The following is a 23,627-nucleotide window of genomic DNA, read 5'->3' as shown; positions in this document are numbered from 1 at the left end:
ATTGTATTTTCTTGGGCTCCAAGATCACCGCAGACAGTGACTGTAGCCATGAAATTAAAAGACGCTTGCTCCTTGGGAGGAAAGCTATGGCAAACCTAGACAGCAAAAAGCAGAGACATCACCTTGCTGACAAAGATTCGTATAATCAAAGCTATGGTTTTCCCAGTAGCAGTGTATGGCTGTGAAAGCTGGACTATAAGGAAGGCTGAGCGCTGAAGAATCGATGCTTTCGATCTGTGGTGCTGGAGAAGACTCTTACGAGTCCCCTGGACTGCAAGGAGGTCAAATCAGTAAATCCTAAAGGAAATCAACCTTGACTGCTCTAGGGATGTCAGAGAATTCCGCCACGGATCTTGGGGAGGCCGAATGCCAGCGCATTCGGCCCCCCGAAATCAGTAGCGGAACGGTCTGCCCCCCTCGCCCCCCCTGGGACGGGACTTACCTTGGGCGGAACTTCCTGGCGGCAGCGGCTCCGGTGGTGGTTCGGCGGCTGTGGTGGCTGGTCTTCCGACCGGCTGCCGCCGCCGCCGCCGCCATTTCCAGTAAAAAAAAAAAACAACGTGATAGGCTATGTAAAGATTTACGTAGCCTATGACGGCTAGATTTTTAAAAAACACCGTGATAGGCTACATAAGTGTTTATGTAGCCTATCACAGCTGATTTAAAAGAAAAAATAACGTGCGTATGCAAATGGCGGCGCCCATGGGCACTGCCATTTGTGTTCCTTATTTTGGCACGTCTTAGTCTACATAAACATTTAGCTACGCTATTTGCGTTCCCCTTATTTTCGCTGTCTTAGTCTACGTAAATGTTTACGTAGACTAAGTAGGGATGCACAAAAGTCACTTACGTGGTCTCGCAGCTTGCTTCGCGATGGGGGGGAGGCGCTTCGCTGGTCCCCCCGAAGTTCAGGCGGGGGGAGGCTTCCCTCCTCGCCTGGCTGAAATTCAGGCCGGGGGGGAGGCTTCCCGCCTCTCCCGGCCGAAATTCAGGCTGGGGAGAAGCGCCCCGTCTCCCCGGCCACGAACTTCAAAAGAAAAAAAAAAAACGCCCCTGTGATAGGCTACGTAATGATTAACGTAGCCTATCACGGCTAGATCTGCAAAGTCAGCCGTGATAGGCTACGTTAATCGTCACGTAGCCTATCACGGGTGACTTTGGAAAAAAAAAAGCACGTATGCAAATGGCGGCCCCCATAGGGAGCCGCCATTTGCGTTCCTTATTTGGTCCCTGTAGTCTACGTAAATCTTTTTTTTTTAAAGTCACCCGTGATAGGCTACGTGACGATTAATGTAGCCTATCACGGCTGACTTTGCAAATCTAGCCATGATAGGCTATGTTAATCGTTACGTAGCCTATCACAGGGGCGTTTTTTTTTTTTTTTTACTTTTCTTGAAAGACCGGTTGCCGCCCCCGCCCCTGACGAAGACCTGCCGAACCGCCGCCGGGACCCACCGCTGGGAGGGACATTCGTGAAAGGTAAGTCCCATCCCGGGGGGGGGGGGGCGGAGAATTTCTCCCCGAACAACCTTCGGAAGACCAAATGCGTTGGCACTCAGCCCCCCGAAGTTTCGGGGAGAAATTCTCCCCCATCCCTAAGACTAAGACATGCCAAAATAAGGAACGCAAATGGTGTCGCCCATGGGCGCTGCCATTTGCGTATGCACGTTTTTTTTTCTTTTAAATCAGCCATGATAGGCTACATAAGCATTTACGTAGCCTATCATGGCTGACTGCAGGGACGCAAACGGCGGCAGATACGGCTGCCACCATTTGCGTCCCTGCTAGCCAGCGGCCGGATGTCCGGCCGCTGGCGGAACCGGCTGGCGGCTCCACAGAATCCCAGCGGAGCCGGCCGGCCAGGATTCAGGGGGGAGGGATGGAGCGCCTCCCCCCCGGCCAGAATTTCGGGGGGAGGCACAGAGCGCCTCACCCTTCGAAGAGGTAAGTGACTTTTGTACATCCCTAGACTGCTCATTGGAAGGACAGATACTGAAGCTGAAGCACAAATATTTTGGCCACCGGACCTAATGCGAACAGAAAACTCCCTGGAAAACACCCTGATGCTGGGAAGGATTGAAGGTAAAAGGAGAAGGGGACGGAAGAGGATGAGATGGCTAAATAGCATCACCGATGCAATGAATATGGACTTGAGCTAGGGATAGACGAAAGTCCCTTACCTGGTCCCGCAGCTGTTTTCGGTGGGGGCGGAGGCGCTCCGTTTCTCCCCCCGAAATTCTTGGTGGGTGGGGAGGCGCCCCGCCCCTCCCCACCGAAATTCTGGCCGCGGGGGAGGCGCCCCATCTCTCCCCGCTGAAATTCTGGCCGGGGGGGGACCGCCCCGCCTCTCCAGCCATGAAAGAAAAAAAGATATATAGATATAGATATAGATATATAAAAACAACGTGATAGGCTACGTAACGATTTACGTCGCCTATCACGTCTGACTTTGAAAAAAAAAAAGAGCGTGTACTCAAATGGCGGCACCCATGGGCGCCGCCATTTGCTTATGCACTTTTTTTTTTTTCAAAGTCAGCCGTGATAGGCTAAGTAAAGATTTACATAGCCTATCACGGCTGACTTTGAAAATCTAGCCGTGATAGGCTACGTAGCCTATCACATTGTGTGTGTGTTTTTTTAACTTTACTTGGAAATGGCGGCGGTGGCAGCCGGTCGGAAGACCGGCCACCGCCGCCGAGAGGGACATTTGCACGAGGTAAGTCCCATTCCGGGGGTGGGGGGTGTCGGAGAATTTGCCCACCAATTTTGGGGGGCCGAATGCGCTGGCATTCAGCCTCCCAGAGATTCGTGTAGAAATTCTCCGACATCTCTAACTTGAGCTCACTCCAGGAGAGAGCGGAGGACAGGAAGGCCTGGCGTGCTATGGTCCATAGAGGTCACGAAGAGTCGGAGACGACTTAATGACTGAACAACAAGAAGTGGATCTCCAGGGTGTGAAAACGACAGATTTGGGACGCAGACACTGAGACCTCCTCTGTGCACACCTTCATTGTTCTTACTTGACTTGGGATATTCAGGTAGGGACCTTGAGCAAGTAGACCCATTTTCCATTTTGGAGCATCATGAAGTCAAAACCAGAATAGGCATTGTGTCTACAAAAACAGACTTGTTTCTATAGTATGAAAGAAAATAAATCTTCTGTAGATCCCCAAGGATGTCTGCGAAGTGGTCATTATAAGCCACTTAATTATGTATGTACAATATCATGTTGCTGTCAGAAACCTACATTTGATTGGCCAGTAAAATTGGTTTAGTAAATCCTTTAAATACTGATTTGGGCAGTGCAATACAATACCAGTGGGTATATTACAAGGATTACAAAGTCTCTGAAACGATCACCTGGGGACATGTGTGGTTCTGGTTGTCAGTGACAGTTCATTTAATTTCATGTGTCTAGTGTTATGTCATATCACTTTTCCACTTCCCTGGATTTTTATAGATGGTGTGTTTGATCTCTACATGCTACTTGGAGAAGTAGAACTATAACAAATGAAGAATTATATGTGTACAATCAAAAATATTCATGCTAATAGTGTTTATTTGTAAATAACAAGTTGGAAATAATTGTGAGCAGAAATTGAATGCAGGAGAGCCGAATAGTAGTCATGCATGGGCTAGTTTTGCATATTATTTAGAATTCTTAATGTTTGCTTTGCTTGGTAATATACTTTGCTCTGTCTTATTACCTGAAGAAGGGCCCCCCAATCCCCAGGAGCAAGTTATGCAGGGGGAGGCAGAGGGAAGGTCATGGTGGGAAAGCTCTGTTTCATGAAGTGGAACTCCCATACACAGAAGGAAAATTAGGATCCAAGCCCCTGTGTGTCCAGTCTGTAAAGAGAACAAAAGTTTGTTTTCAAGTTACTGTGTCTGCAGAATAAACATGCATTTATTGGAAAATATATGAGAAATAAACTTTACAATTATCCCCTGCCTCCTGTAGTTCCTGGGAGGACCACTAGTTAGTAGTAAACTTCAAAATAATTTATTAAATCCAAACTAGTAAGAAATAAAATTGACTTTAACTTTTACTAACTAGTGGTACTTCCTAGAACAATCAGACACCACTCTTGTACCTTGCTCACATTGTTGTTGTTGTTGTTCAGTCGTTAAGTCGTGTCCGACTCTTCGTGACCCCATGGACACGCCAGGCCTTCCTGTCCTCCGCTCTCTCCCGGAGTGTGCTCAAGTTCATTTTTTCACATTACATACTTGGAAAAAAGCAGTGAAAGAGATGGGAAATTCTGTCCAAATTGCAGGGATGAGGCACAACTCATTGTGTCTGCTGCTGCTCTTCATACCATGTTAATTGCAGTGGGATATCACATTAACACATGAAGCTGCCTTATACTGAGTCAGCTCATTGGTCCATGTAGGCCAGTACGGTCTTCTCCGATTCAAGTGGGGGTCTTTCCAGGCCTGCTACCAGAGATCCTTTTTCAAGTGAAGGTGTGGGGAATGGAACCTGAGACCTTACTACATACGAAGTATGTGGACTGCCACTGAGATGTGTCCCCTCCCATGCTATGGACTGGAGTTTCTTCATCCTATCTTACATTTCTAGCTACATCTCAGTAACGGTTCAGCGAGGAAGTTTAATATTTTCTGCTTCCACAGAGTGCTATCCCATCGCCTGGGAAGACAGAAAACAGAAGAAATTGCATACTAAGTTTAACGGTATTTCTCGCCTTTTGCACGCAACTCCACACCAGGGATCCACATCACGAGGAGAGCCTATTCACATATAGCAGGCTTCCCCTTTACAGACATTCTCCCAACCAGTGGACAGAGATGTTGGAGACAACGGGCTCACAACATCAGCGGGCACACTTCTGTTTTCCCCCTCTATATTATGATCGTGTGGAGGGTCTTGCGAAGAGCCTCTTGTTCTCAGGTAGATTAGAGCACAGTAGCAGTGCCGGTGTTGCATCTGAGTCCTAGTAGCTCAATTCCCAGACGCCTTGGGGCAGCATGGTTTGTTACAAGCGATTGAGTTGTAAGCATTGCTTCATAGTCCTTCACCAGGCTCTAACAGCAGTATAAAGAGAACTGCTCCATTCTGTGCTTCATCTTTGCTTGAAGATGGAGGCTAATGGATAGAGAGTTGTGAGTTCAGTCCCACCCACACCCTTAAACAGTTCCAATTAAATTGCAAGTATAGCTTGCTTTGTCTTGTTAAAAAGCAACAACAACCCTGAAACCTCAAGACAGCTAACAAAATACAAATATTAAAACAACCAGCAACAAAGCAATCAAAAGAATAGAAGTTAAAACCAGCAGAAAAAAATCCACCACAAACACAGATAAGAAAAACCAGCAGGAATTAATAACAAGAGACAACCATCCATAACAGCCAGCTATAACAAAACCAGGGCTAAGCTAAAGACTGAAACTGTTTTTTGTATTTATTTCTTACATTTCTATACCACCCAATAGCTAAAGCTCTCTGGGCGGTTTACAAAAATTAAAACCACGAAGTACAGAATAAAAAAAGTATAAAATATAAAAGCCTAAAACTACGGTATAGAATATAACCAGAATAAAACCTAACAGTGATGCAGAGATTTAAAATACAGTAACAGATTTAAACAGTAAAGTTAAAAGAATGTAATGCTAAAATGCTGGGAAAATAAAAAGGTCTTCACCTGGCGCCTAAAAGAGGACAACATAGCACCAGGCAAATGTCTCTAGGGAGCTCATTCCACAGCCGGGGTGCCACAGCAGAAAAGGCCCTCTTCCTCGTAGCTTAAGAACAGAGCTGGATAATTTTATAAAATATATGACAAGTTTTTATATTGTGTGTGTGTGTGTGTGTTTTTAATCTGACCCATCAAGAGTCACTTAATATGTCCCCCAAATATTTTTGCCCTGGTGTAGGTACTGTAAGAGAGTATTCCTGTCTGAATGAGGAACCACACATGCACATACACACACAGCCGATACTGTGCATGGGGTTCCTGGCATGCTCCAGCAGCTGGGCTGAATGCACATGTCATCAGTTTTCATCTGTTTGAGAGCGGAGAGCAGAAGCCTTGATTTAATCCCTACCTTCCTCCCCCCAACAGATGGCCACACTCTGGCATATGATCTGAATGGGGCTACAGTAGGGATAAGCATCCCAGTGCCCTCCGGATGCTTTGGACTACACTTCCCATCATCTCTGACCATTGGCCATGCTAGGTGGGGCTGATGGGAGTTGTATTCTGGGGGGGGCCGTGTTGGGGAAGACAGCATCTGGGGAAAAGCTCTTTATCTAAAAGGTTATACCGAGCTCTGAATGAAGATGGAACACTATTCCATTTAGTGAGATGCTGAGGGCCAAACCAGATTGATTGATTGATTGATTGATTGATTACATTTCTGTACTATCCATTTGCCAAATGCATAGGGGCCACTAAAAGCAGCAGCCTCGGCCTTCTTTCCATGTTTTTCCAGTAGCTGCTAATACAAGAAGTAAGGCATGATGATGCTCATAATTTCTCCAGCCTCTGCAAGTGCCAGCTAGTGAAGCAGAGCAGGGCTGGGGAAAATTGAGCACAATGATGTCATGTCACGTATCTTCTTTTTTTGGGTAACTTTATATTACCAGAAAGAGTTGGGAAAGAGGAAAGGGGCTGCTGCTCTTGTCAGCAGCAATGCAGTTTTCATAACGTCCAGTTTTGCCCTGAAATACCATACTGAGCTGCATTTTACATATCGGAATGAATATAAACCATTTTGGAGTAGAAGATAATTAGAATTGGATATTTACAACTGACTGAAACCTGGATTGAAACTACCACAGGGAGGAAGCGCCCATTCTACTATGGTAGTGGCACCTTCTCATGGTAATTATAGAAACAAAGTGGCGAAAAAGCTCTGTTGTGAAAGCACCTCCACTTTAATTTCAAGTGCCTGACAAGAGTCACTGTGTCTGCTGATTAGACAGACAATGACTAAATCACAAGCTTTATTTTACTATAGAGATTAATTTTTAAGAGGTGCTTTGAGTGTTACTGGGACTGCATTTTTTAGAAACCTATGAAATCTCTTCTGGACTATAATTTCATGGTATTCCTCCCTCCACCTACCCCCCATTTTCACATAAATTGTCCTAAAAACATGCAGTAACAAGAAGAACCTAAGAAGAGCCCTGATGGATCAAACCATATTCTGTCTAGTCCAGCATCCTTCTTCCCACAGTGGTCAACAAGATGGCTCTGGGAAGCCCACCATGTTTCCCACAACTCTCTCCAAATTCTGTGGAGAAACTTCTGCCAATAAAGCTCAGTGTAAGTTCACAGAATCATTTTTCTTCCACTGTGGGATTGATTTTGCAGTCACCTTCGATTTCACATCAACACACATATAGCGAGCCTTTACAAAACCAGGTTTTCCAAACTCTTCTTGGACACATTTCAGTTCTGCATCAATCCTGTTTGTGTTTAATCCAGTAGACACAAGATTTAGCCTGGCATCTGAAACTGTGTAGACTCTGAGCCTGGCAAGTCATCCCATGGAGGGCACTCCACAATGTTGGCACCATAACTGAAAACTGCTCCTTACAGGTATCCACTGAACTGCATTTGGAAGCAAGGCCTGTAGTTTTGAACATAGGGCATTGCATAGGGGAGAAATCCACATTTTAATGTGAGCTTTTCTGATTCACATTTACAGTCAAAAATACACATATTTGAGTGAAAACAATGTACAAAATGCATTATATTAGGCAAAATTGCATACAAACATGTGTATATTAGAGAAATGTGTACAAATGTGCATACATGGTTTCAGGTGGACTATTAAAAATAGCAAATTAGACCAGTGTGCTCTGACTACCTAACTCTAGCCAACAACTTTGGCAGCAGCGTTCTGTACCAACCAACAACTGGATGAAGTTGAGGTTTCCTGTTACTTTTCAAAGACAGACCCATATAGACAGCATTACATTAACCAAGTCTGGAGATGACTAGAGCATGAATGACCAAGATCCAACTATCTTAGGAAAGGATAGCTGATGTACAAGGTGAAGCTGATGAAATGCCTTCCTTGTCCTCCCATCTGAGCCTCTAAAAGCAGGGATAAATTAAGGAACACCCCTGAAATGATTTTTCAGGATGAATGTAACCCTATCCAAAAAGGTTGCACCAACAAGAGGTTTGAAATGAAATTATTCTTGGTGTTTGTTTATATGACTTTCTCTACTCTGTAAAGGGTCTATACAAACTATAACAGTGAGTAAGTGCTGTCTCTTTTTCTTTTTCATTGTAGGTATGACTTTGTAGAAATTGAAGAGCCCACTGATGGCGCTATTTTAGGGCGATGGTGTGGTTCAACTCTTGTTCCAGGCAAACAGATTTCCAAAGGAAACCAGATCAGGATAAGATTTGTTTCTGATGAATATTTTCCTTCTGAACCTGGATTCTGTATCCATTATACTCTTTTCACACCAGTAAGTAATATCATATTTCTACCTCCTGAATTTTCAAGATGTAATGATAAAGGAATAAAGATAACTGTAATAAATTTCAGCAATAAATACTCAGCAATAAATATTCATCAATAAAGATAACTGTAATAAATACTCATATTCTATCCAATTTGTTTAGAATTAAAAACTACAGCCATCAAGCAATCTTCCCACCCACAGCACTGGAACATATGTGTTTCTTGTGCATTTGAGGGAGACTTCCCTATCTGCACAATTCTCACTCATCCTGTTTCAGTTTTTTCATGTTCCCCCTTGGTGGAGGGAAAGCATCTTCGACAGGGGAAATTTCCCCATCTATTTTTCTTCTACTTCTGATTGCAACCACCTGAATCTGTTTTTTGTTTGGAAAAGAAGTTCTTGGGAAGTTTTGCATCTGTATCATAATTAACCAAATGTCTTCCTGGAAAGTAGTTTGTTCTGTGAGAAGTTGTAGTTCAGTCATCTTTATGGTTCAATGACATGGTATACTTGAGCATTATTAATACCATTTTCAAGTTTTGTCAGCAATACTCTTTAAAATGTAGTTGCTTATATACTTGAGAGAATGGATTTTTAGCTCTGACACTGCAGGTGATGGTGGGGGAAGGGGGGCCTGCTTTCTCTGAAGGCAAAGACAGAAAAGTGCTTAGAATGATTAAGCAATTGAAAATTCTTCATTTACCAAGAATAGTAGTGACAACTTTAGCAAAGGATTGAGTTGGTTTGAATCAGTCCAATCTGTACTATTCATGTCATGCTGTAATAAAACATATGTTAACAAAGTTTTATATAAATAATTTCAGAAGTAGTCCTACTTAGTCTCAGCCAGAAGTAATTGGAGTTGATGCCATCAAATTTTAAAACAGCTTGTGTTATTCAAGAGATGATCATTTGAGAAACCTGGACTGAATATCTATAGAACAGGGGAACATATGGCCCTCCAGTTGTTGTGGGCCTTCAATTCTCATCAGCCCTTGCCATCATGGCTGATGGTCAGGGAACATGGCATTCTAATCTAATCTAATCTAATCTAGTCCAACATCTGGAGAGCCACAGGTTCCCCACTCCTGCAGAAAGTAGTTTCTCAAATTGTGAGGAGCTCTCAGACTTAGAGTGTTGTCAGAGGCCCTACCTCCTACCTTAGATGCTTTCTTGCCACTGAACCCCACACCTTAATTGTACATTTCTGTGGACAAACAGAAGTTGTGCAGTAGTGAGGTACTCTGTACATGCTCAAAGACACTTTCATGATCATTACATCACAGAAAATTAAAACTGGTTAAGTTTTACTTTGTGATAAACTGGAATTCCTAAATTTTACATAATGACTGGAGGTGGGGCAGAAGTTACAGTAAGTTTAAAAGAAAGATCTCCAGTGGAAAGAGTTTGAAAACCATTGTTGTAGGGGTAATTTTTTTCTTTTTTTCTTTTTAAAGCCATCTGATTTATATTTTTATGAATTGGCCATAAATAGAGATACATCCCGCTCTGCTCTCACATTCTTCCAGATGAAAGGACTGGGTGGATTAGCAAAGAGAGATTGTTTGAAGAGAAATGAAGTAAAAATGAAATAAAACAGTGCAAGCTAGTGTTTGTTATTGGAGGCCACACACACTGAGAAGAATATCTTAGAGCTGTTTCACAAGAACTTTTGTTTAAGTCTGCCACAATTCATTTAAGTTTAGTAAACTTTTAAAGGAAACAACTTTTATGTTGATTAAGCATCTGAAGGATATTGGTAAATCAGCCTAGACTTAGCCTAGACAAAAGGAAAATGAGAAAAGCTGAAGTCACTAAGTGTAGTTTAAAAAAAGCTCTATGCAAGTGCTATACATTGTATATGCCCAGATACTGACCATATCTAATGCATTTACATACAATAATATTGTGAAGAAATTAAACATTGAAATATCTGATTTTCTATTTATATAGACCTCAGGTTTCTAGCCTTTCATCAGTTCGTTAATCCTGGAAATAACATGCTTAAAATAAAGTTCTTGAAAAACATTGTTTTGAATTCCATAAAGTATATTGACATTCCCATCTATTGCATCCATGCAATCATTCTAGGTCTTGAGCTATATAATAGTATTTTTGTACTTAAGTTCTTTTGGGTATCCAAGTCTCCAAGAAGGGAATTGACTTGCCAAAAATATGTTAAAGTCTATCCCAAATCTCTTCGATACTGATATGATTTACATAGCAACCGTATGCTATGTAAACAAACCTGATAAAAGATTCCAATTTAGGTCTGGGTAATATTCCTTCTAGTGACTTGTTTAGTTTAAATTATGTCAGTTACAAGCTTGGCATAGAACACCCAGTGTAGTAAAGTCTATTGTTACTTGGGGGGAGTGGGTGAATGGGACACTTGATGCCTGAGGTGCCATTAAGGAATGCATGACTGATTGCCAAAGGAGTTATTAATTATTCAGGGCACTGAGAACAAAGCCGCTCCAGTTGAAGCTGAAGTTGGGGGTGACTATATCCCCCCGCATCTATCTTGGCACCTGGTAGTATGTCATTTGTCATTCAAGATCATGCCAAAACGTCTTTACAAGCAACTCACTTTACCCTCTTCCGTGGAAGCTGAGATGGAAGGTGGAAATCCAAGAAGCTTCTGAATGACCACCCTAATTCGAAATGTGTTTTGTCAGATGTTTTAAGCTTTGTATATGTACCAGGCATTCATTCTGAGAGATAGTAATTTTGTGGTGGGTAGTTATTATTGGCTTAAGAACCATTTCTCAACCTGAGGCAACTGGAGCTGAAGTTTAGATATTCAGTTTAGAGAATATAACTAATTATTCACTCCTTATTACTAGCACAACCAAGCAGGAGTACAACATCAGCCACTTGACTTATCGTGACTTTTCAAACATTTCTTAAAATATATTTGCATTAAAGATCTGATATCCATAATTTTTGATCAAAAAACTTCCTTTCCTTGCATTTTGATAAATGTATGTTTTATCCACATTGTCCTTTGTGTGACCTGTGTCAGCTCTAGTGTCAAAGTAGCACTGTGAATGGTGACTTGCAATTTCCTGATCAAAGTGTGTGTGTGGGAGGGGGGCGATGTCATGGATTCACACATTATAATCCTATATTTCATGGTTTTAAAATATTATCAATGCTCTGATTAGTATTCTGATCCAAAAATCAATAAGGGTGCAATCCTGTGCATGTTTAAACAGAAAAAAATCCAGCTCCCAGATTGCACCCTAAATGAAGCTAATCTCCTATGGAATATGTAGCATTATGGTATATAGTCAGATCATTCATATTTTCTCATCCTTCTTTAAATTTGACCGGATCTGTCAATTTGATTTTATATGTAGATTTAAGCCAGATCTTTCGAGTCCAATGCATTATTGAACCTCTTCAGTAGATTTCCATTTACTAGATATTTATAACAACCCCCTCTCCTCATACACATACTGCTGTTAGCCCCAGGGGCAGAAACTCCTATTGGTGCCAATGGGAGCTTCTTCTTAGAACTAATAGCAGGCATGCAAGTGTCAAGTTTCATTGGGATTATGACTGGGGAGGGAAGGGAGAAAGATCTCCTCCCCATTTGCTGTGATACCAATGAAAATAGGAGGGTCTTCCCCATACCTGCTTCATAGTGAGGCATTTAGCAGTACATGTAGTTTGGTTCTCAGTGAGAATATAACAGGCATTATAATTCAAAACATGTTGAACATTGGTTAAAATAACTAAAGTAACAATTGGTGTGAACACAGAACTCTTTTCTATAATTTGGTAGGCTTGTCTATGAAATGAAAGAATGCAATATTTCATTATGTGCTTTTAGACTACTTGTGGTGTTTCTTGTTGTAACTGAAAACTAGGTGGGGGTGGGGGAGAGAGAAAGACAGAGAGACTTTAAATTCCAAGGAGATTTATCAGTCAAGAATATCTTCTATATTATTCAGGAATTGCCCTGAATTCCATATGAAATAATTCCATATGAAACATCTACCGGTATAATTATTTAAACTGTTTAATTTACATTATTGGTTTTTTTTAATGTAGTATTTTGCCAGCAAGAGATTAGTTTTTGTTTTTCCAGGAGGAAAAACAGTTTCCACTAAGATGACTGGGCTATTATACTACCCACTGCAATATATGGGACTTAAGTAGTCTGGAAGGATATTATTTGCCCAAAGCTCTTTGGTGCATCTAGGGCCCTGTCTACATGGCACCACTTTCACCCTTCACTCCATCACAACTGTGCAGCATTTCAGATTCAAAGTAGCTTCTGGTGGTATACACTCACAGCCCTTTTTTTTGCTGTTATATTTTAATGTGGAGCTGTGCAGTCCCGTGACCATGGGGGTGCAACACTTCAGCGGCAGTTTTGTATTTTAGGGGTTCTGTTATGTCTTTCCATTCCTCGTTAGGTAAAAAATGGGTGTTCTGTGCTCCTTCATTTCCACGCCATCTGTTTGTCAGTTTCCCAGCCTGAGACTCTCGCAATGGTTCACACTCACAAGCACGAGCAGTACATGCCTACCCATTGCTCCAAAATGGTTGCTGGAGCGAAGTTGGTCCTCCCCCAAGACTCCCCCGGCTGTGCGGAAGTGTAATGAAATAAATCAAAATGCCCCTCTGTGCCTCTGTAACTGTGCAGCTGTGAAGGGATGGGGGGAGTAAAGGGGCATCACAGAGTGACGCAAGCACTACCCACACCTGCAACACGCCCACTGTGAAATGTGAAGTTGGTTTGGGGAAGGGACAGACAGCTCGCAACTGTGGGGAAACCCATAGCAAATGAAAAACATTGCAGCAAATGCCTCCTTGGAAATCTGCATTTTCCAGGAGAAAACCACAGATAGCTGTGAAGTGGTGACTGTGTCATCTATATGTACAGCACAAGGGAATTAGGAATGCCTTTTCCAAGCTGTGAGGACAAGGAATACTGGCAGAGGGTGAGAGGCTGAAGTGAAAAATTCTCTGTGTAGTTTCTCTCCACAACTTAAAAAAAAATAACTAAAGGCAACTGTGAAGGCCACAATCTGGGGAGGAGGTAACAGTAAGATAAGAGGTAACAGTATAGACCTCATAGAAAAGGTAGGTCTTGTGGAGGGATTTGAGGGGAGAATGAGAGAAGTAGCATTGCTTATGTTAAATGTTCAAGGGAACCTTGCTATGCATTGATCGGGTCTGCAGTCCTATACATACTTAGCTGGGATTCAGTCTCACCGAACTCAGTGAGACTTACTTATGAGTAGACATGCAGAGGATTGTATTCAGTGGACCATATCTTATACTGCTTCTATGCCTCTGCTAGTTCTGTTGCACCAGCAGCACAAGCACAACAGGAAATAATGATTCCTCAAATGAACCTGGATACTGCCCTGTAGAAATCATCTTGTAGTGTCAGTCCTTGTAAGGGGGAAAATAGTCATGCTGGCCTTGTCCAGTGCCCTCTCAAACCTGGTGTCTAGCCTGTACTAGGCTGTACTTTGATTTCAGGTTTATAATACCTCTAAGGCAGGGGCGGGCCACATGGACCCCTCCTCAGCCTGATTTCAAAGGCCCTTTGCAGGTGTCCAGTTCAGACTTTTGGCAACCGTGATCTGTCCCTTCCTGTCAGCCCACTGGGTGGGAACGATGGAGGAGAAAGAATAAAAGGGTGGAACAGGGAGAAAGAGAAAAGAGGGGGACCCACTTTTGGCTCTGGCCCTGCTCACTGCTGGCTTCAGCCCCACCCACCACAAACATGCAGACCCCAACAGATTAGCTTCAAGGGAATGCGGCCCTCAGCAGAAACAAGGTTGTGCACCTCTGCTCTAAGACATTCTGTAGTTTAACTTACTTGGAATATGTATTTGCAGATAGATAGATGGATGGATGGATGGATGGATGGATGGATCTTTACACTGGTATTTATCCACTTGACACTATTGTGAGGGATATGTATATGGAAAAATGCAATTTCCTGAGTACTGAGATTGAGAAGAAACTCAGCATTTGCTGTAAGTATACAAAATTGTACTGCTACTCTTAACCTCAGGTCTTACATACATTCTGGGCTACCCTAATGCCATTTAGAAGGCAGCTTCAGGAGACAGCTTCTCCAGAGATTTGTCAGTGTCCTTATGAATCCCAGCTGTATCATACAGGCATGATTATTGTTAGATGCAAGACCAACACCAGCTACTGTGGATAGGGATACACAAATCTGTTTCTCTTGTATAAAGTTTTCATTTTTTGAAGCACAAGTTTGCTTCATTTCATTTTTGCATCACTTTGCAAATGTTTTTAAAGTCTACATCTAAATGCATATACATTTTTGTACACATGAAAATTCATATCCATATTTGCACATAGGAAAATCTGCATATTTTTGTACGCAGGAAATTTATATGCATGTTTGTATACATTTTTTTGATTGGAGAACTGGTTTGTGAAATTTAGAAGAGTAAATTGAAGGATTATCATGGTCCAGTTTGCAGTTTTGTTTTGCAAGGGTGAATTAGGGCAGCTTGTATTAAAATATAAACCAAAATAAATATCCATAACTGTGATAGCATTTCCCCGATTTTGTGAATGATTTCTACCATCACAGAAGGTCATAGGGCCAGTGACAGTTTCAAATGTCACAAAATAGTGGCCTCAAACAATTTTTGTTGCCCCTTTTACCCAAATACATGAAACTGTAATTACATTAAACTAATCTGAAATGATACTGAAGGCGAGCAAATACATCATCTTGGTTCTTAACTCTGTTAAAATTACAAATAAAGTAATAACCATGAAGTCTGAGTACTTAGCGATTAATTCCTATTCATGTATAGGAAGCTTACTGAGCTACTATCTGAGGGGGGTTTCTTGCCTATTACATTGCTCAACGACAGTCCAATCCCCTATAACCTTGAATTTCTTAAAGGCACTAATTACAAACTCAAGGTGCCCTATCATAAATAACATTGCAGCATGTTTTCTTGGTTCACTTTCATCAAGGAATTCCAGACACCAGGAAAAGTTCTACTTTAAAGAATCAGCAAGGTGACATATCCATGGCCAGCCTAAATGCCATAGCATGAGCCTAGTTGTGCTTTCTGAAATAGGCTTTGTGTTGAGCAGTTATATTCACTGTATTTCTAGATGGTTCCTATTCACCTTTTGTAAAATATGCAATGTCAAAGCAGCTCTTATCTATAACAAATAGTAATTATTTAGCAACGGAGACAAGTAAGATTTACTTTTCAACATGGGAAGATGGTAAGATGAGAAAAGAAATGAAAATAAGGTATTTATTATAAACAAAATAATAATTCATCATATTGTCTCTGAGGAACTTTCAAGAACAGGAGATAGTGGAAATGAAATAAATGCAGTTTAGTAGACAAGAGATCAAACACTGCAGCTGTATCTGAACATATCAGCCTAAATGGGCTAAAAGCTCCAGATTTGTTAAAAGCACATTTGGAAATGGGAAATTCTTGGCATAATAATAACAACACCGTAGAATGGCTCCAGGGCAAACGTCTGGCTACAGGAAGATTGATGCATAGATATTGTTAGAGCTGGTAAGAGAAACTCTTTTGTTTCTCCAGAGAGGTTGTGGAAATGTTTAGATTTGCACCTGCTATAACTCTGCAGTATGTGAGCTGTGTTAGTGTACAGAAGGATTATGATCTGATCTGTCATTTGTTCCCCATTCACAAATGCTCAAGGTACCTGCTGTAGCTATAGAAAAGGTATGGTCAAGAGAGCTCAGGCTTTTACTTAGTAAAAAAATCAACTCCTTGAAAGAGTCCAAGCTGTTGCAATATCTTTCCACTTCTGTCATTTGTTTCTACATAAACAAGCACATTTGGGGACAGGAAAGGCATGTCAGTGTCCCTGAAGGTAGCATACTGTTTGCGGAATACTGCTGAAGAATATAAATTTCTAGTTTGGTGTGGCATATCCTTGTTTGATCTAATGATGTTACTGGCAGTCTCTTCAGGTGGACTAGTTTTGACTTAATCGTAAGTTGTCAGTGAAGTTATTTTTCTTTTGTAGTAGTGTAAATGATATAAAAATACGCTGTTCTGTATCTTGGGCTTGTCAAAATCGCTAAATCCCACTTCATTACTGACAAAATTCATAAATAACTTTGGTTATATTTTTCATTAAAATTTGGTTGTTCTAAACCTCCCAAAACAAAACAAAATAGTGTGACATTGTTATGACAGTGACAGAGCAATAGCCTCTCCCTTATTACAGAGCGAATAACTTTGCATGCATTAAGGTGCTAAGTTCAGTGTCTGATATTTCCAAGTTAAAAAGATCTCTGGTAATAGAACTGGAAGAGGTTCCTGCGTGAGATGTTGAGCAGCCATTGCTAGTTAGAAAGTAGAGGGCTAGATGGACCAGTGTTCTGAGTATACAGCATCCGTCTCATTTGGTCTAAGTTAACTGAGAGAGCAATCCTATGATCCCTGGGAGAGCATCCCAGGGACCATAGGCTTGCTCGGAAGGGGGAATCAGAGATCTGACCCTGCCCCCTCACAGCCAGAGCAGAAAGAATCATGCCAGCTGTGCTCCAAGACCGGAAAAGTGACCTTGGAGGAGGAGGAGAAGGGGGCATTCCAGTGGGCAGGGAGGGGAGGAGACCAGAGATGTTAGGATACAACCTATCCTGAGTCTCCCCCCAGCCTCCTTCCCTCACTTCATTCATTCATTATATTCAGTCACTATATTTCTATATTGTCCAATAGCTGAAGATCTCTGGAAGGTTCACAACAATTAAAACAATAAAATGTAACATATATATGTTTCAATATAGAAGTTTACAAGTTTAAAACTACAGTATAAAATAAAAGTAAAAACCAAAATAAAACCTAGTAGCAGTGCAAGGATTTAAAATACAGATTTAAAACAACAGCGCCTTTCCAACGTGCCCTCAGTAGATGGGCCAATTTCTGCCATAATGCTTTTCATTTGATATTGTAAGGCATCAGTAGTCTCAAGGAAGGGATTCTGGCAACCCAGTCTAGGTGCCCCACTTAGGACCACCAGAAAAGCTTGCACGTGGAAGGAATGACTGGCCTTCTGCTTTGTTGTACTATAGTGCTACCCTGGCAGTGACTTGGGAGGCCAATGGGAACCCTGCTAGCTTTTATGTAAGAACTGTCTTAGGGATGGCTCCCTAGTCTTTGTTGCTTCAGTAGCCCCAGCAACACCCTCCCATGCGACCTCCATCCCCCAAAAACATTCAAGGGGACCAAGAAAAATTTTTTAAATGTTTTTCAAACAAAATGGCATCTGGAGCCCCTGCAGTGGACTTGACCTTTGCCTACCCTGGAGTATGCCATTTCCCATATGCTGTTACAAAGAATATAGAAATGGTATATTGATATGACAGTACAGAACAACTTGATTCTTCTATATGCTTTGGCTCATTTGGTTTAAATGATGTGGAAATCTGCGTTCTACAGGCCTCTTTTTTTTTGTCTATTTTGTGTCCTGTCTTCTATTTGTGGCTCATGTGATTGGATGTTATGGGTCAATCTATGGGATGCTAGCATGTGGGTAGAGAGTTGTGAATAATGATTTTCTGATCCTTTGAGTCCAAGAATTCTATACTATCTAATGGTACTAACTAACTAATGGTACAGGCCCATTCAACTATACATAGAAATGACTGCGAGCACAATCGTCAGAGACTGTTCATACCTGTCTTTTTACACAGCACTCACTGGTAGGAAGCAGAAGCTGTATTGCCAGATTGCACTCTACATCTCTACAGCTTCTGTATCCTATCATCTATCAGGGCACCAAATGTGCAAAGGAGCTCTAGATAGACACTGGTTCAACACATGGTGTTCCTGTGAAATCAGTGCCCCTGTGTACTTACTTTGTGCCTCTAGCTCATCCCAAAACTAAAAAGAGATGCTGTTACTATTACATCATGCAAATGAAAACTGAACACTACAGGCTTGTACACAGCTGCTTGCATGCATGGTGAGTAAAAATTGCCTGCAGGTGATCAGGCCAGGAACCTTAAATTTTGGCTATTTCCCCCAATCTAAGATTAAACTAAGGTTTCCCTTTAATGTTTTTTTTGTGGATAGGCACATTAGCAAAACATTTTTGGGGATTAGTAATATCGGTGAACTTATTTCATGCCACTCTCCTATCTAACTCCTGGATAGGGAGTAGGAATAAATGGTAAATTCTCCCAATGAAAGGAAGTAAATAGTGAAGTCCCACAGGTAGGGATGGCGGAGAATTTCTCCCCGAAACTTCGGGGGGCCGAGCGCCAATGTGTTCGGCCCCCCGAACAAGTTTCGGGGAGAAATCCTCCGAACCCCCCCCGCCCCCCCCGGGACGGGAATTACCTTCACCGAATGTCCCTCCCGGTGGCGGGTCCGGCCGGCGGTTCGGCGGGTGTTCGAGCGGGGCGGGAGCGGCAGCCGGTCTTTCGACTGGCTGCCGCCGCCGCCATTGCAATCAAAGAAAAAAAAAACGCCCCCTGATAGGCTACGTGACGATTCACGTAGCCTATCACGGCTAGATTTGCAAAGTCAGCCGTGATAGGCTACGTCAATCGTCACGTAGCCTATCACGGGTGACTTTAAAAAAAAAAAAAGCGCGTACGGATAATGGCGGCCTTGCGTTGCCCTTATTTTCGCCGTAGTCTACGTAAACATTTACGTAGACTACAGCGACTAAATAAGGAACGCGAATGGCGGCTCCCTATGGGGGCCACCATTAGCGTACGCGCTTTTTTTTTTCTAAGTCACCCGTGATAGGCTACGTGACGATTGACGTAGCCTATCATGGCTGACTTTGCAGATCTAGCCATGATAGGCTACGTGAATCGTCACGTAGCCTATCAGGGGGCGTTCTTGTTTTGTTTTTTAAACTTTCGCGTTCGCGGCCGGGCGAGGCGGGAAGCCTCCTCCCCGGCCTGAATTTCGGCCGGGGCGAGGCGGGAAGCCTCCCCCCCGGCCTGAATTTCGGCCGGGGCGAGGCAGGAAGCCTCCCCCCCGGCCTGAACTTCGCAGGGGGAGCAGCGAAGCGCCTCCCCCCCACCGCGAACATCCTTCGATGACAGGTAAGGGACTTTCATCCCCCCCTACCCACAGGGATCTGTATTGGGACCAATGCGTTTCAACTTGTTCATAAATGATCTGGAATTAGTAGTAAACAATGAGGTGGCCATGTTTGTGGATGACACCAAATTATTAAGGGTGGTTAAAACAAAAAGGGATTGTGAAGAGCACAAAAAGAATCTCTCCAAACTGGGAGAATGGGCATCTAAATGATAAATGAAGTTCAGTGTAAGCAAGTATAAAGCGATGTACGTTGGGGCAAAAAAATCCGAACTTCAAGTATAACCTGGTGGGATCTGAGCTAGCAGTGGCTGACCAAGAAAGAGATCTTGGGGTTGTGGTGGACAGCTTGATGAAAATGTCAACACAGGGTGAGGCCACTGTAAAAAAGGCAAACTCCCATGTTAGGCATAATTAGAAAGGGAATTGAGAATAAAACTGCCAATGCCATACTGCCCTTATACAAATCTATGGTGCAACCACACTTGGAATACTGTGTACAGTTCTGGTCACCACACCTAAAAAAAGGATATTTAGAGCTGGAAAAAGGCAGAGAAGGGCAACTGAAATTATCATAGGGATGGAGTGTCTCCCCTATAAGGGAAGGTCACAACAGCTGGGATTGTTTAGCTTGGAAAAAAGGAGGGTAAGGGGAGACATGATAGAGGTGTACAAAATTATGCATGGTATGGAGAATGTAGATAGGGAGACATTTTTCTCCCTCTCTAAAAAATACTAGAGCCCAGGATCATCCCTCGAAGCTGATTGGTGGGAGATTCAGAACAGATGATCTTCACACAGCACATAGTTAAATTATGGAATTTGCTACCTCAGGATGTAGTGATGACCACCAATTTGGATGGCTTTAAAAGGAGGTTAGATAAAAATCTGGAGGAGAAGGTTATCAATGGCTACTAGTCCTGATGGCTAAGTGCTACCTCCAGTACCAAGGGCAGTAAGCTTATATATACCAGCTGCCAAGGAATATGGGCAGGAGGATACTCTTGCACTTGTGTCCTGTTTGTGGGTTCCCGGCCAACAGCTGGTTGGCCACCGTGTGAACAGATATAAACTGAGGTGCAATAATTTTAGAATAGTGCCCTGCTTACCAACAAAGAAGGACACTTCTATTCAGATCAATTCTCCGTACCTGACATCTCAAATGTATTGTAGGATCTTCAGTGTTAGGAGTAACACAGCTCAGCTCTGCAGTATTACCTGTGTGAGTTTTATCATCAAGGGTGGATCACATTCAGCTAGCTGAACTGTTACATTTAGCATTTAATAAGAAATGCAAACAATCTCAGAAAGAAGTGGTGCCATGTAAACTATTAGCCTGAAGTGGGAATCCCATCAGTTAGGGGGAAAAAACACTTCAGTTCTCTCAATGACTGCAAAGGCTGCAGACAGAAAAAGAGAATCAATCTCTGTCTTCCATTCCTCCAGCCTTGTTTTTAATCTCTGTTTAAAACAGAATTGTCTGCTTGCTCCAGTTGATTAGCATGAACCATTCTCCTACACAGCATCTCCACACCTTTTGTCTTTGAACTAATCTGTAACAAACAATAGTAAAACGTGCGCATGATTCAACAAAGGAGACAGGACCTGTTGCCATAATCTCCTAGAAAGTGGCTTTGTTGAAGCCTGTTTATTTTTCATTTTTCATTGTTAATATGATTTCTCCACTCCTTCAATATCACATAGCCAAAATATTCATTAATATTTGGACAATGTCTAAATGGTCTTCAGTCTCCTTTTTATTTTCTTATATGCAATTATCCCAGTAGATCTCTTTGTGTGTGTCTTTATTTTGATAGAACGTGTTTGTGTGTGTGTGTGTGTGGTAATTATACCTCTTCTCCATCCTTATGATGTTTTCTCTTCCTCAAATCCTGGCTAAAACTGGAGGGTTGAATCCAATGGTGCCATTCCACTAGCACAAAGCTTCTACTGCTTGCGAAAACCCATTTTAATCCAAGTGTCAAATCCAATACTTTATTTTGCTTGCACAAGCCCTACTGCAAAGTCGCATACAAGGTGGTGAATAATGTGTTATACAACTCATTATGATTTCATTTGACTATGTGTTGTTGGTGCTAGTTATGCTGCATGATCTGCTAGTGCTTGCACAACCACTAGCATAACAATCCCACCTCTTCTACTTTTTCTGCTAACCTAACATTGCATACAACCCAGAACCTACAAGGGTTTTATTTATATTTGTTAAACTCGCAAACTGCTAATATTCCATCTACTTTCAAATTATTGTTTTTCATTGCATTTGTAGTATAAGTTCCATAGCCCATCCTGTCTCTCAAATTAACTTTATCTGCTCAAAATGTGCCATTTACAATCAAACTGCTTATGTTGCAGCTATAGTTCCATCTGGTCCTCCAGTGAAATCAAACTGGACTAACGTGATCAGTTAATCCAGGATTATTTGCATTTGCCATTTTATCTATCATATCCTTGTCATGTACTTGCAATAGCATTAGCTCAATTCCAAATAATTTTTTTCCTTATAGGACTACTTTGTAACTTTGGTGAAGAATTGGAACACAGAGTATATCAAGGAATAGTTTGTTTTTTTCACAGCATCAGTTTTCTGTTTATTGCAATAAGGTAAAGTTCTCCATAATTATTAACTGCCTTGTTAATAGTACTTCAAAAAATTCCTGTTCATATCAAGGAAGCTTGGGAGCCTACGTAAAATCTCCAAAACTACTCTCAAAGAGTCCTTGCTAGCATCCTTACCTAAAGTAGCTCTGTCCACAGTAAATTCCTTTGTTAGTTCGCCACATTTGGTTGTTTGTATAAAACTGTTGAAACACAGTGCAGTTCCCCCTCTTCTGCTTTGTCATTAATTCTCTCATATACATACTCATCAGAGATGCCACTGAACATGGCCTCCCCATGGCAAGTGATCTCTTCCTTAGCTGTAATGTACATACTTACTGCAATGAATATTAATTCCAGAAATGATGGGGCCAGCCACATATCACAGGGTGGAGAGCTCCAAAGCCTGCCCTGGTCACTGGAACAGAGAATACCCTGTTCTGTGTACTCACCAACCATACCCAAGTAGACATCCACCAGCAGCGGGACATGGAGCAGGGCCTCTACCAAAAACCAGAGTAGGTGGGCAGAATCATGGGGAGAGGGGCCTTTAAAGAACCCTGGTCCAAAGCCATTTGGGAATATAATGTAATAAACAACATGTTGGGCTTAGAAACAAGCCAGGAGCCAATAAAGTTGATACAAGAGATAAGTTGCTTGATCTAAAAGAACAGTTGCATCAAAACTGCAGTTTGCACCAGCTGAAGTTTCCGAAAACTTTTCAAAGACAACCTCACATACAACACATTGCAAATTTCAGCTTGGATGTGGCTAAGCACTAGTAGGTAACCTGGTACCCTCCAGATGTTTTGGACTCCAATTCCCCATAAGCCCTAACCTCCAAGGCCAATGATCAGAGATTCTAGGAGTTGTCATTCAAAACATCTGGAGAGCACCATGTTGCCTGCTCCTGGACTAGGGCATAGGTGACACTGGTCAGACTTGCTTTCCCTAATAAAAGCTATTATGCAGTTGGTGTAGCAGTCTAAATTGTGCTAAAGCACAACTATCACCTGGACACCCATCAATGTCAAGTCCAGAAGGAGGGTCAATAGCTCAGTGGTTGATCACATGCTTTGCATGCAGAAGGTTCTATGTCAGTCACTGACATCTCCAGGTAGGGCTAGGAAAGAATCCTGCCTGAAACCCCAGGGAACTGCTGCCAGTCAGTATCAAAATTATTGGGCTAGATGGACCAATGGCTGGACTTATATAAGGAAGCTTCCTAATTTCCTGACATCCGAAGATGTGAACTTGTGTTTTTTCAAAGAGCATGAAACCTTGCCCAAAACAAGTTGTGCACCTCAGCCCAGATCAGTTTTCCTACATGTTGCTAAACTATTAATTTTATGATTAATTTAATTCTTATTTTAAAAGTTTGCAAGACACTTTGAACACTATCCATGAAAAATCAGGATACAAATATTTATTTATTTCATTTCATATATTTTTGTAACGCCTTCAATAAAAAGTTCTCTGGGTGGTTT

At 42.1% G+C, this 23,627-nt stretch overlaps 1 protein-coding gene across 1 annotated transcript in view; it reads left to right on the top strand.

Annotated features, from left to right (window-relative positions):
- The window catches only part of PDGFC (platelet derived growth factor C), a 181,140-nt gene that overhangs the window by 120,610 nt on the left and 36,903 nt on the right, over positions 1-23,627 (top strand). The window contains exon 3 of the mRNA XM_084856347.1: positions 8,269-8,449. Coding sequence (XP_084712473.1) covers positions 8,269-8,449 — 181 coding nt within the window. The remainder of the gene's footprint in view (positions 1-8,268; positions 8,450-23,627) is intronic.

The sequence above is a fragment of the Heloderma suspectum genome, chromosome 5 (assembly GCF_057233095.1).
Source record: "Heloderma suspectum isolate Gila_16-S chromosome 5, 16-S_ref, whole genome shotgun sequence".
Classification (NCBI taxonomy): domain Eukaryota; kingdom Metazoa; phylum Chordata; class Lepidosauria; order Squamata; family Helodermatidae; genus Heloderma; species Heloderma suspectum.
Note: the sequence above shows the minus strand (reverse complement) of the source record. Positions and strands in the feature narration are given on the sequence as shown.